The following is a 17,756-nucleotide window of genomic DNA, read 5'->3' on the forward strand; positions in this document are numbered from 1 at the left end:
AGTCATGTCCGACTCTCTGCGACGCCATGGACTAAACAGTCCATGGAATTCTCCAGGCCAGAATACTGGAGTGGGTAGGCTTTCCCTTCTCCAGGGGATCTTCCCAACCCGGGGATTGAACCCAGGTCTCCCACACTGCAGGCAGATTCTTTACCAGCTGAGCCACAAGGGAAGCCTGTTGTAATTCAAAGTAGGCTTAAATTGTGGAAACTATTAAAGATCTTATTTAGTTTCTTCAGATAATTTATTACTCCAAATTATCCTTTATTTTCATACTAGGAAAACACACATCTCCTAACACAAATTATACAGAACACAGCTTATACAGAAATGCATGCAAATCTGGTCATGTATAGGTAACTGCATCCACTTGGCTGCATGGTTGAGCAGAAACTGGAAACATGTGAATATTTCATCGAACCATTTACCCTGGTTTCACCTGACAGTAAAGTCAGTATTCAGCAAACATTCACAACAAATATAGCACAGGTAACTATGGAGGCAGCTCATGTTGTATAAAAAAGAAAAATTGAAGTACTTGATTTACAAGTGTAAGGTCAATTTGGCAAAATCAGGGCACAAGTAGAGGCAGAGAAGAGGTGATGTCAAAAATTTTGTCCAACATAATAATGACAGCCGTGGGCACACCAATTAAGTGCTTTCTACTTGACTTTCCTTCACTGCCTATTTCCCCACAGAATGTCAAGGTTGATCTGGCAATAGACTGCAAAATAGATTGGTGGTAGAGTTAATTTTATCAGCTCTCCTTTGGTCCCTTACAGACTAAATCTTCTACTATTAACACTAGAACAAAGAGGAGGAGGAGGACAGAAAGAAGAGTGGAGGAGGTGGGGCATTTTATAAAATTAGAGTGGAAATTTATGGATTCCGTATTTTTCCAGTCCCACCATCTGTTGCTGAAATGTATTTTTTCAATGGCTGTTGCTATCTTTTTCATTTATCAAAAAGATCATTATCTCTGACTGTTATCCCTAACCTCTCTGCATATGCTGATTTATGGAAACATAAGTCCATACAAATACTTTTCAAATTTAGAAATTCCCTTTATTTATGTAACTATTTTATTTTTAAATGAAATCTCATATATTCAAAGCCCATACAGAACACATATTCTAACCAGTTTTTTTTTAATTTTTTAAAAGTACTTCCATAAAATATTTGTAATGTTAAATAAGCATGTATGAAAAATGGAATGCATTTTTAATAGTACCTTATTGTATTTTGGGTGGACAGGCAATATAATCATGGGGGCAAAAGCAATATTACGTGTGCTGCCTATTTAGCATATACTCTGAAGTCAAAATAATCAGGTACACTTATCACTGTGAATGTTATAACACATTATGTCGTTTATATAAACAATAATAAACAAAAGAAACTTAAGTCAGAACCAATGAATTCAAGGAAAGCACAGCACCAGTACTGAATGCCTATAATGTGCTGTGGGGATTTAGTCACTCAGTTGTGTCCGACTCTTGCAACCCCATGGACTGCAAACCGCCAGGCTCCTCTGTCCATGGGATTTCACAGGCAAGAATACTGGAGAGGGTTGCCATTTCCTTCTCCAGGGGAATCTTCTCGACCCAGGGATGGAACTCACATCTCCTGCCTTGGCAGGTTGGTTCTTTACCTCTGGGCCACCAGGGAAGCGCTGCCTAATATACCAAGTACTATATTAAGAACATACTCAACACTTGAAGATAGGGATTACTTAATGAATTAAAGAAGTAACAAGAACATAAAGGTTTAACAAGAGTCTAAAACAGCAAGACTACTTCAATAAATGTTAGCTCTATAAGGCATATATAATTATGTTCATTTTTCGGATGATTAAACTCAAGTTCCGAAAGGTTTAATAACTTGCCCAATTAAAATATATGGTTTCTAGTGGAAAAAGTTCAGGATTCAATAATAAGTCCGACTCCAAAGTCTACAGTTTTCCACTAGTTTCAAAGCAAAATTTTGTAAAAAAAAATTCTGTCTAGTAGTTTCATGGGAAACTTGGCAATAAAATTTTAAACATAAGGGTCTAAGAACCTAACTCCTAAGATCTGAAATATATTTACAAAAAGAAGGTTCTGACAGAATTCAGTTGTTCCATCACAATTCTTGTCCAGAGACTCTTACTACTTAACACTAAAGTTGCTAAAAGTCAGTACAGTTCTCACCTTTAGGGCAATTATCAAAACTCAGCCAGAGAGAAAAGTATGAGTACCTTCAGCTCTGGAATATTACAAGTGGCTCATGTCTGGCTCCAAAAATCTAACATTATCCTTCTGGGCTGTCACTATGTATATCCGACAACTGAAACCCACTAAAAAGAAGAAAAACCTGGACTTTGTTAGGTAACATTCAAATTTTTCCAAAGTTCATATGCCAGATGCTAACAGTCTATTATTCCCAAAGGGAAATTTGAATCAGAGTACTTAAATTGAGGGAAAATGACCTATTAATACATGCCTCTAAGGTCTAATTGATGTTACCATATTTTAACCAATCTTTACCTTAAAATTATACTTAGCGAATCTAATGATTTGAATCAAGAGAACTGTATCTTTCCTAAATATGGAGTATTAACTACTTCAGCCTCATCAGCTACAGTCCAAATTTCTACTGCAGAATGTATTAACTTTCTATGTTGAACATTCCTTAAGGGCATTCCATTTCTATAACATTAACATAAAAAACAGACCTATTCTCTCATGAATAGTAACATACAGTCCTAGAAATATCCTAAGCACTAGGCAATTCAACCGCACTATTTAACCCAGGAGTACAATATATTCCAAATCTTCCTAGTAAACTTGCAAATAAAACTTTGCCATACGTCCTCTAGGGCTTCCCTGGCGGCTCAGATGGTAAAGAATCCGTCTGCTATGCAAGAGACCCGGGTTTGATCCCTGGGTTGGGAAGATCCCCTGGAGGAGGGCATGGCAACCCACTCCAGCATTTTTACCCAGAGAATTCCATAGACAGAGGAGCCTAGCAGGCTACAGTCCATGGGGTTGCACAGAGTCAGACACGACTAAGCAACTAACACTTTCATAACATAGGTTCTTTTTGGACCAAATGTTCTCAGACTTCCCAAAAAATTTACAGCATGAGAAATAACACAGGATGACACCTCCTTAAGTTCATAAAGTTCACTGAGCCCAAAGATCCTAAATCATATCATCCAACTTAATATGGCTTGTTGGCTGCAATGGCTACAAGAAAGGCTAGTCAGAAAAAAAAAAAAATAACTTAGGAAGAAGGGGGAAGGAAACGTGCAGAATCCACCACATTGCCTTAAGTGGCAGCTCGAACGGCCGACTTTGACAAGCCTTCAATGCCAATCCAAGCTCAGCACCAGACTCCCTCCCATTCTGTTTCCACATTTGTTCCATCTAACTCTCATTCTGGACGTTGTACCAGATGTAACCTTAATGACTTGTATGACGATGGGCTTTGGATCTTCAATCAGTTAAGATAACCTCCAAAATCTAGTTTATCAATGTAAATTATATAACCCTTCAAACTTGGAATCCAAAATCCCAATTTTCAGAAAAAAAAAAATTCACAGCATCATGAAAACATGGGTAACCACAACTGAAGGACAGGAACAAACCCTGGTGCTGGGTTTGGGGATAATATCCTATCCTTGGCTCTGTCACTGACTTACTGTGAGACTGTGCAAGTTAGTGACCATTCCATGCCCCAACAGCATCTACCTAGTAGGACTACTGAAACAATTAAATGAGTTTCTACCAAACAAAAAAAGAAGAAGAAGAAGAAGAAGAAAGAGCCTGTAAACTAAACTTAGGCAGAAATTCCCAAAGAGGTAGGTGCTATTTTCCTATGAAACACCACACACCCATTGGCGATCCTCTAACGCTGCTCCACTCTTCACAGAGCAAGACCTTCACATATAATAAGCAAAGAATTACATTTAGCGTTGGAATAAAGATTCAAGAAAACAAGAGCAAAATCATGCACATTTCAAGAAAAAGTAGTCCAAAAATTGACTGATCATGACTCTTGACCCTTACAAAACCAACAGAAATAATTCCCACAATTGCTTGTTTGAAGAGATCATCTCAGGAGGAAAACACTGCACTGAATATTTATATTGTCCCTCACTCACTGACAAATGATGTTCACATAACTAAATCTCAATAAAATAAATATATAAGTTTATATACAGTTGACCTTTGAATAACATAGGTGTGAACTACACTCGTCTACCTGTATGCAGATTTTTTTTCAATAGTAAATAGCACAGTACCACATGATCCAAGGTTGGCTGAATCCATGAACACAGAACTGTAAATATGGAGAACTTCAGACAGGGAGGAAACTCAGACACCAAGGGCCAACTACAAGTTATACATAAATTTTCAACTGCATGGAAGGTCAGAGTTCCAACCTCTGTGTTGTTCAAAGGTAAACTATAAATATATCACTTATATCCATTTCCTGAGATTTAGCACTAGTATCATTTATAAATCTAAGTTAATGCTAAAAGTTCTTATCTTACCTAGAGCAGAACAGCTGATCTCATTTCCTAGGAAATCTCTTATATGTTAAAAGAGAAATGCTAATTTCAATTAGACAATGGATATTTAATATGGAGAAAATTCTTTTAACAGTTGAACACTGGTTAAAATGGATTAACCAAAATTCAACATCTATTCATGATAAAAACCCCATGCACCCTAAAGCCCATGCTCTGTAACAAAAACCACCACAATGAGAAGCCCATACTATGCAACTAGAGAGTAGACCTCACTCTCCCCATCCAGAGAAATCCCACACAGCAACAAAGACCACAGCCAAAAATAAATAAATAAAATTTTAAAAAATAAAATCACATCTAAAACAAAGAAATACTCAGGAATAAACCTGACCAAGGAGGTGAAAGATTTATATGCTGAGAACTATAAAACACTGATAAAGAACTGAAGATGACAAAGAAACAGAAAGATATACCATGCTCTTGGATTGAAATAATTAATATTGTTAAAATGGCCATACAATTGAAAGCAATCTACAGGTTTAATGCAAATCCCATCAAATTACCCATGACCTTATCCACAGAACTAGAGCAAATAATCCTAAAATTTATATGGAACCACAAAACACCCAGAATTGCCAAAGTGATCCTGAGGAAAAAGAACAAAGCTGGAGGTATAACCCTCCCAGACTCCAGACAATACTACAAAAAGCTACATCAAGAAGCATGGTACTGGTTTAAAAAAAAAAGAAAAACAAAAAAAGACATATGAATCAAAAGAACAGAGCAGAGAGCCCAGACATAAACCCACATACCCAGAGTCATACCCAGCCTCCTTTGACACAGCACCACACAACAGCAAGTGGTGTTGGGAAGGCAGGAAAGTTGCATGTAAATCAATCAAGTTAGAACACTCCCTCACACCGAACACAAAATAAACTCAATGGCTTAGGGGTTTAAATATAAGACACAACACCACAAAACTCCCAGAAGAGAACATACGTAAAATCTGTTCCAACATAAATCATAGCAATGTTTTCTTAGGTTAGTCTACCAAGGCAATACAAATAAAGGCAAAAATAAACAAATGAGACATCAAATTTATAAGCTTTTGCACAGCAAAGGAAACCATAAGTAGAACACAAGGACAACCTACAAAATGGGAGAAAATATTTCCAAACAATGAGACCGACAAAGGATTTCCAAAATAAACAGCTCAGTACAGTTCAGTTCAGTCTCTCTGTCGTGTCTGACTCAACTCCCAGAGCTTGCACAAACTCATGTCCATCAAGTCAGTGACGCCATCCAACCATCTCATCATCTGTCGTCTCCTTCTCCTCCCACCTTCAATCTTTCCCAGCACCAGGGTCTTTTCCAAGGGGTCAGCTCTTCACATCAGGTGGCCAAAGTACTGGAGTTTCAGCTTCAGCATCAGTCCTTCCAATGAATACTCACTCTAGGATGGACTGGTTGGATCTCCTTGCAGTCCAAGGGACTCTCAAGAGTCATCTCCAACACCACAGTTCAAAAGCATCAATGTTTCCGCACTCAGTCTTCTTTATGGTCTAACTCTCACATCCATACATGACTACTGGAAAAAACATGGCTTTGACTAGATGGACCTTTGTTGGCAAAGTAATGTCTCTACATTTTAATATGCTGTCTAGCTTGGTCATAGCTTTTCTTTCAAGGGGCAAGCATCTTTTTAATTTTGTGACTGCAGTCACCATCTGCAGCGATTTTGGAGCCCAAGAAAATAAAGTCTCTCAATTTTTCCATTGTTTCCCCATCTATTTGCCAACAAGTGATGGGACCAGATGCCATGATCTTAGTTTTTTGAATGTTGAGTTTTAAGCCAGTTTTTTCACTCTCCTCGTTCACTTTCATCAAGAGGCTTTTTAGTTCCTCTTCACTTTCTGCCATAAGGGTGGTGTCATCTGCATATCTGAGGTTATTGATGTTTCTCCCAGAAATTGGATTCCATCTTGTGCTTCATCCAGCCCAGCATTTTGCATGATGTACTCATGCAAAGTTAAATAAGCACGGTGACAATATACAGCCTTGACGTACTCCTTTCCCAATTTGGATTCTAACTGTTGCTTTGTAACCTGCATACAGATTTCTCACGAGGTAAGTAAGGTGGTCAAGTATTCCTATCTCTGTAAGAACTTTCTACAGTTCATTATGATCCACAGTCAAAGGCTTTGGCACAGTCAAAGCAGAAGTAGATAAACAGCTAATACAACTCAGTAACAGCAACAACAACAAACATCCAACAATGCCCCCCAAAAAGGGGGCAAAAGACCTAAATTGACATTTCTCCAAAGAAGACATACAGATGGCCAATAGGCACATGAAAAGATACTCAACATCTCTAATTACTAGAGAAATGCAAATCAAAATTACAATGAGGTATCACCTCACACTAGTTAGAATGGCCATCATCAAAAGCCTACAGATAATAAATGTTATTGAGGGTATAGAGAAAAAGGGAACCCTCCTACACTGTTGGATGGAATGTAAATTGGTGCAGCACTACAGAAAGGAGTATGGATGTTCCTTGAAAAACTACAAATTGCCATAAGATCCAGCAATCCACCCCTGGGCATATATCTGGAAAAAACTCTTAATTCAAAAAAAATGCATATAACCGAAAGTTCATAGCTGCATTATTTTCAATAGACAAGATATAGAAGCAACCTAAATGTCAACAGATGAATGGATAAAGATGTGGTATATACATATATACAATGGAATACTACTCAGCCATTAACAATGAAGTAATTCCATTTGCAGCAATACGGATGGATATAGAGATTATCATACTAAATGAAGTAAGTCAGAATGAGAAAGACAAATATGATATCACTTATATGTGAAAATAAAATATGACACAAGCAAAGTTATTTACAAAACAGAAACAGACTCACAGATACAGAAAACAAACTATGGTTACCAAAAGGGAAAGGGGGTAGGTGGGGGATAAATTAGGTGTTTGAGATTAGCAGACACAAACTATTCTATATAGAACAGACAAGCGGGGTCCTACAGTTTAGCACAGGGAATTATATTCGATATCCTATATCCTATAATAAACCATAATGGAAAAGAATATTAATAGATATGTGTGTATAACTGAGTCACTTTGCTGTATACCAGAAACTAATACAATATTATAAATTAACTATACCTCAATAAAATAATAATTTCAAAATGAATTAATCTGTTACACAATGTTGAAAAGAAACTAGGTTCCACAGCAAGAGAACTTGCATGAGCTGGAGCACAGGCTCAAAAAGAAACAAAAAACAAAAATCAATTTCCAGAGTCCCTTCCTAAACAGAACACACAATAATTAAAATTTTAAAAACAGAGGATAACACTATTATGTACTTACAAGACTTAAAGAATATAAACAAAAAGATTCAAATGAACCACCTGATAGTTGGCACGTTACATACACTCATTTTTAGGTTATGCTCATTTTACTGCTATATTTCACAACAGTAAATATTTTAATGCTAAGAAAGCAATTTATACTGAGAAGCCCAGACTGACTTGCGAGAAATATTCCGAGCTGCACATCTTCCCACAGATTAAGGCAGGTGTGCCCCCAGATAACTTACAGGTGGTAGAATGGAAATCATTGTTCCATCGAGGGACTGTAATATAAAGCAATGAGAGGCATCTCCCTCTGGTATGAGGGTGAGTGGGTCATCATTGAGAACAAACTACTTTAACAGAAAAAGAAACTAAGGAGGAGAATTTAGACCAGACAAAGAATGGCCTAAAATAAAAGGAGGGCTTCCCAGGTGGTGCTAGTGGTAAAGAACCTGCCTGCCAATACAGGAGACACAAGAGACATGGGTTCGATCCCTGGGTCTGAAAGATCTCCTAGAGGAGGAAATGGCAACCCACTCCAGTATTCTAGCCTGGAGAATCCCATGGACAGAGAAGCCTGGAGGGCTACAGTCCATAGGGTTGCAGAGTCGGACATGACCAAAGCAACTTGGCACAGGTGCAAGGTAAAAAAATCTTGTTCTCCTATGTCCTATTTTAAATATGAGTGGCTCTACATTTCATGTACGGGTAATTTAGATGGAAATGAAATACCTGTTGAATTTATTTCTCATGTATAAAATCGTTCCCCCAGAACTCAGCGTTATTCAATTCTAGGCCTCCCAATTCTAGCAGAACACATTCTGTGTTTTAAAAGCTTACCCATACAGAAGTTTCTCTAATACATAGTTTTATTTCCCAATAACTCAATCCACGGGAAATTCATCTAATATTCTCCCTTTCAAAGTAGGTTAGTTCTCCGCCACTAGTTAATGTTTTTAATTTTTTACTAATAAATTATGGAGCAAAAAATTAACTACCATTATTAATATGGTAATTAAATGAAAAACATCTCATGAGCTACTCAAATATATAAAGTCTATGGCACCATCTGCAAACACATCATAAATCATAAAAACCTGGTAGATGCAAAAATGTCCAAGTTTATTTTCTAAATGAAAGTAGTTAAAAAAACCTTACAAGAGAAAATATGTTCTCTGCACTCAAGCAATTAGCCTCCAATTACAAGCAAATGGATGAATACATTTCTGCTTTGTAAAAAGAAAATAAATCATCAATTAAGCCTGAGACTTAAGTGACAACTCAGTACAGCGCAGATATATATAAAATAATCAATTTTACAGCACACATGTAATACCTGTCGTCTTAGAGTATATACTCATAATTAGAAACATGAAGGAATAAATTTAATTGGTTTCCCAAGAGTTTGCAGAAGACGAGTTAGCAAATTCCAAAAGAAAGAAATAAGAGATGGAATTAGCAAAATATTAATAAAAAATATCCATTTTAGGGAATTCTCTGGTGGCCCAGTGTTTAAGATTTCACATTCTCACTGCTTAGGAAACAGGTTCAATTTCTCATCCGGGAATTAAAATCCCACCAGCCACATGGCATGGCCAAAATCAAACAAACAAATAAAAATATTCATTTTATCCCAGAATTCTGGGGTATCTTTCCAGCTCCCATCCCCATGTGAATTATATGAAATCCCCATGTGTTTAAATTGGCATATACTTGAAAGGGCATTTTGAAATGTCTGGAGAATTTTTAACTGCACATGTCCTTTAACCCAGGAACCCTATACTTCCAAGAATCATACATGATTATACACAACAAATGTGTACAGTAACGGTCATGGCTGCACAGTTTATAACAACAAACAATAACCTAAATACATCTATACTATGGAATATTATAACTGTTCAAAAGAATGAGGAAGAGCTACTGTGTCATATGAAAAATGATATACATTAAATGAATTAAAGTTACATAACACTCATTACACAAAAGTTAAATAACACTTTTTACAGGATGCCGGTTTTCAAAGCAATTTCATGTACGCTTATGCAGGCATAGAAAATGTTTCGAAAGATATACAAGAAGCTGTCACAACAGTTACCTCTTTGGAGTAGCACTAAAAAGGGCTATGGAGTTTTAGTATTTATTTAAATAATGAGCATGTCTTACTAAATTAAACCATTCTTAAAATTCTTAATTCCTCATGAGGAATATCCATGGTCCAAATTTAGTAAGTTTCAGTTTAATTCCTATCCTGAATTCTTCCCCCTCTGATTTAAAGCTTTCAAATTCAGACTTCCCTGGCAGTCCAGTGGTTAAGACTCCATGCTTCCACTGCAGTGGTTTGATCCTCATCAGGGAACAAATCCTACATGCCATGTGGCACAGCCAAAAGAAATTAAATAAAGCTTTCAAATTCAATAGAATCTAATCTATACACACTAGTTCGCAATCCATCTGACAAGCTAACCTAAATTTAAACTACAAAATAATAAACCAGTCAAAAAGCTAAAGCTATTCATGACGGTCATCTCCTTTATCTCATATCCATATTCAACAACTAAACTTACCAAAAAGGTTAGTAAGAGAAAATGCAAACATTTGTAAACTTTCTTACATGTTCTATAGCTCCCGCCTGTCCATTACTATACTCTCGATAATGTCCAAGCATCTGGTCGACTTGTCGCAGGTTCCGACTGGTGTCCTAAAAAATAAGTGGGCTTTATTAATTGCTCCAAATGATGTATTCCCCAGTCTTAGCAGTATATCAAAGAACTAGGTCAACTGTTTGCAAAAGGTACAACTGATACAATAATTAAGTTGCAATCAATATACTTCATAAATATCAAATAAATGTTATTAACACTGATAAATAAACTCAAGCCCATCTACAATTTACTCGTGTGAAATCTGAAGCAAATGGTTTCAGTCCTTATCCAAGGCTCCATAACAAGCTGGAAACAAAACCATAAATTGGATAAGAATCCTCATCATAAATTTGTGCACGTCAACAATTTGCACACTTCACCCCCACTTTATAGAAGAGAAATCCTTAGAAAAATGTAGTAGATTGTGTTCAAGACAAGCAAATCACTAGGATCAATGTTATTTCAAGTATTTACCTTAGAACTCAATTAAGAGAAAAGAAAATAAAGTAGCCTTTAACTTTTAGCTATAAACAAATTTGTTTCTAATTACAATAAAAATGGTTTCCATGAAATTTGATAGGTTTCATCTGAAAGGTGAATGAAGGCATTTCTTTCAAAATATATACTTATTAATATGTTTCATTAGTGGAAAAATTCAAGAATCTGCACTGCAAAAATCCAATATTATGTTAATTTAAATAAGTTTCAAAAGAAATAGGTTTCTGAGTTTTAAAGCATACTATGGTTTCTCCACCAGAAATTAGCCTCTTTTTAATAAGCACAATAACTCAAACCAATTGAAAGCCAAAATCCATGGTTATTCAGGCAAAACAGAAGTAACAGATTAAAGGGTAGGAAAAAAATAATTCTATTTGAGTTTTCTTTTTCCCCAACATGATACCCTTCCCCCACTTCATTATCAAAACCCTTTCTAGGAAGGGCATATAAAATACCCACTCAAATTTCCAAACACTGTCAAAAACTAGCCTCTAAATAAAAATAGCATCTCAATATCATTCATCCATGAATAATTTACGTACCCAAAATAGGAACAACTTCACTAAAGACATGTCCACAAAAAGCCAAACTATGGTAATTCCTACTGGCTTCACTCCCAGAGTATTTTAAGTATTTGGAAATACTATCTTATCCCAAGACATTTCCGCAACCTATTAGATATCTCAAGTATCTGACTGTGTTAGGCAGAATAATGACCCCAAAAATGTCTAGGTCCTAATCTCTCAATCCTGTGTATACGTTCTCTTATATGGCAAAAGGGATTTTGCAGATATAACTAAATTAAGGACCTTGAGATGGGGAGATTATTCTGGATTATGAGGTGGACCCAAGGTACTCACAAGGAGCCTTAAAGGGAAGCAAGAGCAGGCATAGTAACATGATGTAAGAAGGGTCCAACCCACCCTTATGGCTGTGAAGAGTAAGGGAGGGGCTACAGGACCAGGAATTTCGGCAGCCTCTAGAAAAGGCTGGAAAAAGAACAGATATTTTCCTAGGGACTCCAGAAAGGAATGCAGACCTCCTGATAGCCTGCTTTTAGCCCAGTGAGACCACTGTTAGATTTTGACCTTCAGGACTATAAGAAAATAAATATCTGGGTTTTTTAGACACTAGTTTTATGGTAATTTGTTACCATGTCATAAAAAACTAAGACACTGACTTAAACCATTTCTTAGCTTAACCTAGTTAAAATCTACCACATGCTCAGTTCAGCTCAGTCACTCAGTCGTGTCTGACTCTGCGACCCCATGAATTGCAGCACGCCAGGCCTCCCTGTCCATCACCAACTCCCAGAGTTCACTCAGACTCACGTCCATCGAGTCCGTGATGCCATCCAGCCATCTCATCCTCTATCATCCCATTCTCCTCCTGCCCTCAGTCCCTCCCAGCATCAGAGTCTTTTCCAATGAGTCAACTCTCTACTACTGCTAAACTAACCTGTAAAGTACTGGTTATGGTGTTGACCTTCTCAGTGACATCCACAGTAGGACGATGTCGAACTTCCCTGTGTACTGAGCTGGCAGCCCATCGACTCAATCGGTCGCGAGAGCGGAAGTGATCTGAATCGCTGGAGGATTCTGCCATTGATGTATAAAAATCCTTAAAAATAAATCCAGCTCAAGGTCAATCAAATGGTAAAGAGCAGAGAAATAAGAGGTTAATTTAACTTTTACTTGCTTTTTGATCTTAAGTATTTATTACATTAGTCTTTTGCCATATCATAATTTCTAACACAGAGCTTGAAAACACAAGTCATTTCCACATGCAACTCTCTCTCCTTTGTCTTTTCTGCTTTATGAGCAATTCCTCAGACATTTACAACTCCAAATAATAATAATCACTTAGTTCTGTGCAATGCTCCTAAATTTTCAAAGCATACAGTATCTCATACAACCCCATCAACAACACTCTAAGGTATATGAGACATACAGATTGGTATCTCTACAATAAAAGAAAAAAAATAACACAGATATTCTCTAAGGTAGGACCTACAGTTCTCAATATTCGTCTGACGTCCATTCTGCTAAGCTATGAGAACGTGTATCTTTAAATAAAAATACAACACACACAGAATAAACTAAAATAAGAGAATTTCATTTATTGTACAGCAAACACGCTCATACCTCTTAATTTAAAATATAGTCAAATTAAATGCCATCACAGAAGTAAATTCCATGATAACAAATATGTGAGAAGATGACATCTTCAACATCTCCACCCAAACAGAAAGCCAAGAAGCCTGAATATAATCTCCTAAGTAGAAACATCTCTAAATATGCTTTCTTCCCATCCTTACCTCAATTTTCAATCTAATGCAAAAGAAAATTATTTCATGCAAGACAATCTCAAAATTTCAGAAAATTTTTATAGAAATTGACAAAATGAAATATATTTTTAACAAAGAAACATCAGAGAAAATTCAATTATCAAAAGTGAAAGTCTGAGTATTCCAACAATTTCATTTTCTGCTTAATAGAGAGTTAATGATCTTTATTTTAACATTAATTGTTACAATCTTCCTAAAATCTATATGGCCAGTTTTCTGGCATTTTAAAAACAGTATGAGGAAACCTCGCTTTAATAATCTAGAATCTTCTGAAATTTCTGGATCTTTATTCTGAATGAATCTGGGAAGTACATGACCAAACATCTAAAGCCAAAGGGATAGAGGGAATTTGCTAAATATGTACAGATTCTAACACATTTAATGAACGTATTCATGTTTTTAAAATATTAAACTAAATTTAAAAGATAAGCAAGGGAGCTTGCTGTGAGTTCAGGTTTTTCGAAGTGAAATACAGTCTGTCCTTGTAGCATCAGAAAAAAGAAATCAACAGAACATCCACCTTCTTGGACCCATCTGAGACAGTGCTAGAGAAGAGCTGTCAGACTGCAGCCTCTCCTCTGCCCAGGCCTCTCAACTTCCTTCCTGGCCTCTTTCCTCAGTTCTTGCCCCCCTTCTCCTGTCTACAAGCATAAAGGCACAGTGGCAACAACGTAGCTCCCTCTGACATCAGGAAACACAAACAAGAAACAAAGGCTGATACAACTGTATGGCTACACTTTTACAGGATCACACTTGTTTAAGTCCAAAAGAATAAACTTAAGAAATCTTAGATAGAACTTCACCTTTAAACTTAGGGAATCACTTGTGTGTCTCTGCACACCCATGCACACACGTGAGCACACCCATAAATCTATGCCACTTGACCTAAAATCATTTACTGTACGTTAGAGGACTTTCCAACACTCTCCTTTGGTGAAAACAGGAGGAAAAAAAAAAATTCAACATTTTCTGAGAGCCTACTACAATGCCAGGTACTCTATAAATGCTCACATAGACAATCCAATTTAGAGTTTCCCTGGTGGCTTAGAGGGTAAAGCGTCTGCCTGCAATGCGGGAGACCTGGGTTCAGTCCCTGAGTCGGGACGATCCCCTGGAGAAGGGATAGGCTACCCACTCCAGTACTCTTGCCTGGAAAATCCCATGGACGGAGGAGCCTGGGAGGCTGCAGTCCATGGGGTTGCAAAGAGTAATAACTTACTAAAATGGGCATTTAACCTATAGAGGATGCTAAAGGCAGAGATGTTAAGTAACAAGTCAAACTCCAGACAGTGATTACAAGTAACAGACCCAGGAGGCAGACCTAGGGTTCAGCCAGGCTTTTTCACCTTCAGTGTTCTCTTCATTCTGCCCTGCTCTGCTGTCTCCTGAACACTACTTGTGCACAGTCTTAACAGTTAGTAAAAATAATTAAAGGTAGCAGCAGGCCATGGCTCACATGTGTCTACAGCCTCCTCAATGCCCCGTCATTTCATTTAAGCATAAAAATACCAAAGGGAGGGAGAGTGGGAAGCAAGTAGCAATATGAAATCTCTATTAGTCACTTAGGGAAAAAAACAGCGACATATCTATGCTGCATATAATAAAACAAATCAAACCTCTGGTCTCAGACTAAAAAGGCTTTTATGTCCTTATTCCTTCTCTTATATGATGGAAAGTAATAATTATGCCTGGATCTGTCAGAATTCTGTATCTGAAAGAATAAGTTTCATTTTAACCAGTCATAATTCTGGAAACTAAACTGGAATTAAGATTTCACCAGGCAGAATAAAAAGGCAACACTGAAAAACCAGATGTTAACCATAACGGCTGTTGGTGAGAACAAGAAACAAAACGGGTCATAGCAGCTATGAATCAACTTAGATACAGAACTTGTGCCACACAACAATCATAGAGACATAGCTGAATATAATTTTAATAAAATGCAAACAAAACATAATTTCCAAAACCAAGAGATGAGGAAAGAGAAGTGTAAGAGCACTATTTTCTTCATTTAATATAGCTTACAATAAACCAACCTTGTGTAAAAATAAATATTTAAATTGAAAAAAAAAGATAGCTATCTTTGAGACAACCTGAATTTGTTTTTGAATATCAAAATTTTAATAATAATTAGTTATACATAACGTCAGTGAAGGGAGAGGGAGCTTCCTAGATGATGCTAGTGGTAAAGAACCCGCCTGTCAATGCAGGCAGACGTAAGAGACACGGGTTCAATTCCTGGGCTGGGAAGATCCGCCGGAGGTGGGCACAGCAACCTACTCCAGTGTTCTTGCCTAGGAAATTCCAGGGACTGAATAGCCTGGTGGGCTATAGTCCATGGGGTTGCATAGAGCTGGACACAAATGAAACAACTTAGCATGCACGCAATGTCAATTAATATAAATGGCATATCAGAGTCATCTAATGAGCTATTTGAGTATCAACTTGACTACAAAGAGTGAAAACTGAAAATTTTATGTTTTTTTAAATAATTTGGGGAAAATGTGTAAAATATAAAATAGTACAGAGACTAAGATAGTAAGCAAGCATGTATCTACTACCAGGATGTTATAATTTTCTATTTCTATTTTCTATTATATTATTCTGCTTCTATCATCTATTTCCCTATTATTTTTAAGAATATATTCTTAATATTATTATTTCCCATTCTGACACGTGTACTTCTAATATTTTGAATAAAATATTAGGTTGGCCAAAAAATTTATTTGGGTTTTTCCATTAGCGGGTACAGAAAAACCTGAACAAACTTTTTGGTCAATACTTAGAACACTATAAATAGAGTCCTAGTATTGGCACAGCGGTAAAGAATCCTCCTGCCAACGTAGGAGACACAGGTTTGATCCCTGGGTTGGAAATATCCATTGGAGAAGGAAATGGCAACCCACTCCAGTATTCCTGAAACATTCCATGGACAGAGGAGCCTGGCAGGGGAGCCTGTCATGGGGCTGCAGAGGCGGACACAGTCACGCATGCACGCACGCGGCTGCCCACCCTGTCCTCACCGACAACTCCGCCGCTCCACCGACCCCAGCCCCGGGTTAACTACTGGATGATTTTGTGTTTAACTCTCCACACCGCACTCCTACACTTTTACCACAGGTACATATGTACTTCACAGTCTTTCTTAATGGAACACACACTGTAATTAGTTGAAAACATATTAACAAGTGAAGATACAGGGTATCTGAATCTAAAGGAGAAAATCATAGCAGCATTAGCGGCTCACACATACAGTGCTATTGTCAAAACCATACAAACAGCATTAGCTTAACTATGTGTAACTGTCACGTAACACACACACATACACAAGACCTCTCACTTACCCCTATTAAGGATTACATACTTTTAATAAGATAAAATCACACTTTTCAGCATGAATTTCACTAGTTCACAAAGTCCTCAGCTTTTAATTTCAATTACGTTGAGCAATAAAAGACGTACAAACTCCTGCATCTGATGGAACTCCTGTAGAAATATCAAGATTCAACATAAGATATAGGTGAAGATTTTTATATATTACAGCATACGAAACATTTGCTTTTATAGCATTTGAAAGAACTTTAATTACATAAATGTCATAAGTGTTGAATTTAAAACACTAAAGACAATTCGATTACTATTTCATGGCTGATTTAAACAAAAAAACTTAGCACTGTCTACACCTACTACCAACAGTTCAAAAGGTCAAACACATCTCTCATGGCTAACAGAGCACCTGAACCTAAGCATCAAAACGCAGAAGGCAGGTACAGTGGCAGAGTTCCAACCTTAGCGAAAGATGTCAGTCTACTAACAGTCAACGCTTCCACACCCCAGACACGGAGCTGATGGAGGAAGAGAGAAACAAATGAGAAAGGAGTGGCCTCGAGAGTCGCCAGATAGCTGCTGGCCCACTATCAGGAAAAAGCGTCAGTCACGCAGCCGGACCCAACTCTTTGCGACCCCGTGGACTGTAGCCTGCCAGGCTCCTCTGTCCGTGGGATTTCCTAGGCAAGAGTACTGGAGTGGGTTGCCATTTCCTTCTCCAGGGGATCTTCCCCACCCAGGGATTCAACCAAAGGCCATGCAGATAGTTCCAAGAGCCCCTGAAGATAACTGACGGAGAAGCACAAAACAGTAAGTGCCAATGCGGCCCTCTTCACTGACCATTACTATTTTGTACAATTAGATAGTTTTTCAAAAGTATTGTAGGATAACTATTAGTGGCATTAATGAAAATAAGCTTTTTTTTAGGACTCTGAAAATCCTCTCCCCAGTGAAATCGTACCCAAAGCATTAGACTCAGTCCATGTTGATAAAAGCATACTGAGAACAGTCACATTAAAAAACAAACAAACAAAAAAAACAAATA

The 17,756-nt window shown here is 37.3% G+C and overlaps 1 protein-coding gene across 13 annotated transcripts in view; it reads right to left on the minus strand.

The window, feature by feature from the left end:
• CEP128 (centrosomal protein 128) overlaps positions 1-17,756 on the minus strand; it is a 455,060-nt gene that overhangs the window by 420,432 nt on the left and 16,872 nt on the right. For 9 of the 13 annotated variants that reach the window (XM_060418456.1, XM_060418450.1, XM_060418449.1 and 6 more), the window contains exons 2-3: positions 12,496-12,657; positions 10,509-10,595 (exon numbers count right to left, since the gene is read on the minus strand). In XM_060418456.1, coding sequence (XP_060274439.1) covers positions 10,509-10,595; positions 12,496-12,642 — 234 coding nt within the window. In that variant the 5' untranslated portion in view covers positions 12,643-12,657. Of the gene's footprint in view, positions 1-10,508; positions 10,596-12,495; positions 12,658-16,728; positions 16,871-17,756 lie in introns of all 13 variants that reach the window. The other 4 variants (XM_060418453.1, XM_060418455.1, XM_060418454.1 and 1 more) reach the window with 3 other exon arrangements.

The sequence above is a fragment of the Ovis aries genome, chromosome 7, assembly GCF_016772045.2.
Source record: "Ovis aries strain OAR_USU_Benz2616 breed Rambouillet chromosome 7, ARS-UI_Ramb_v3.0, whole genome shotgun sequence".
In the NCBI taxonomy this organism is placed as follows: Eukaryota; Metazoa; Chordata; class Mammalia; order Artiodactyla; family Bovidae; genus Ovis; species Ovis aries.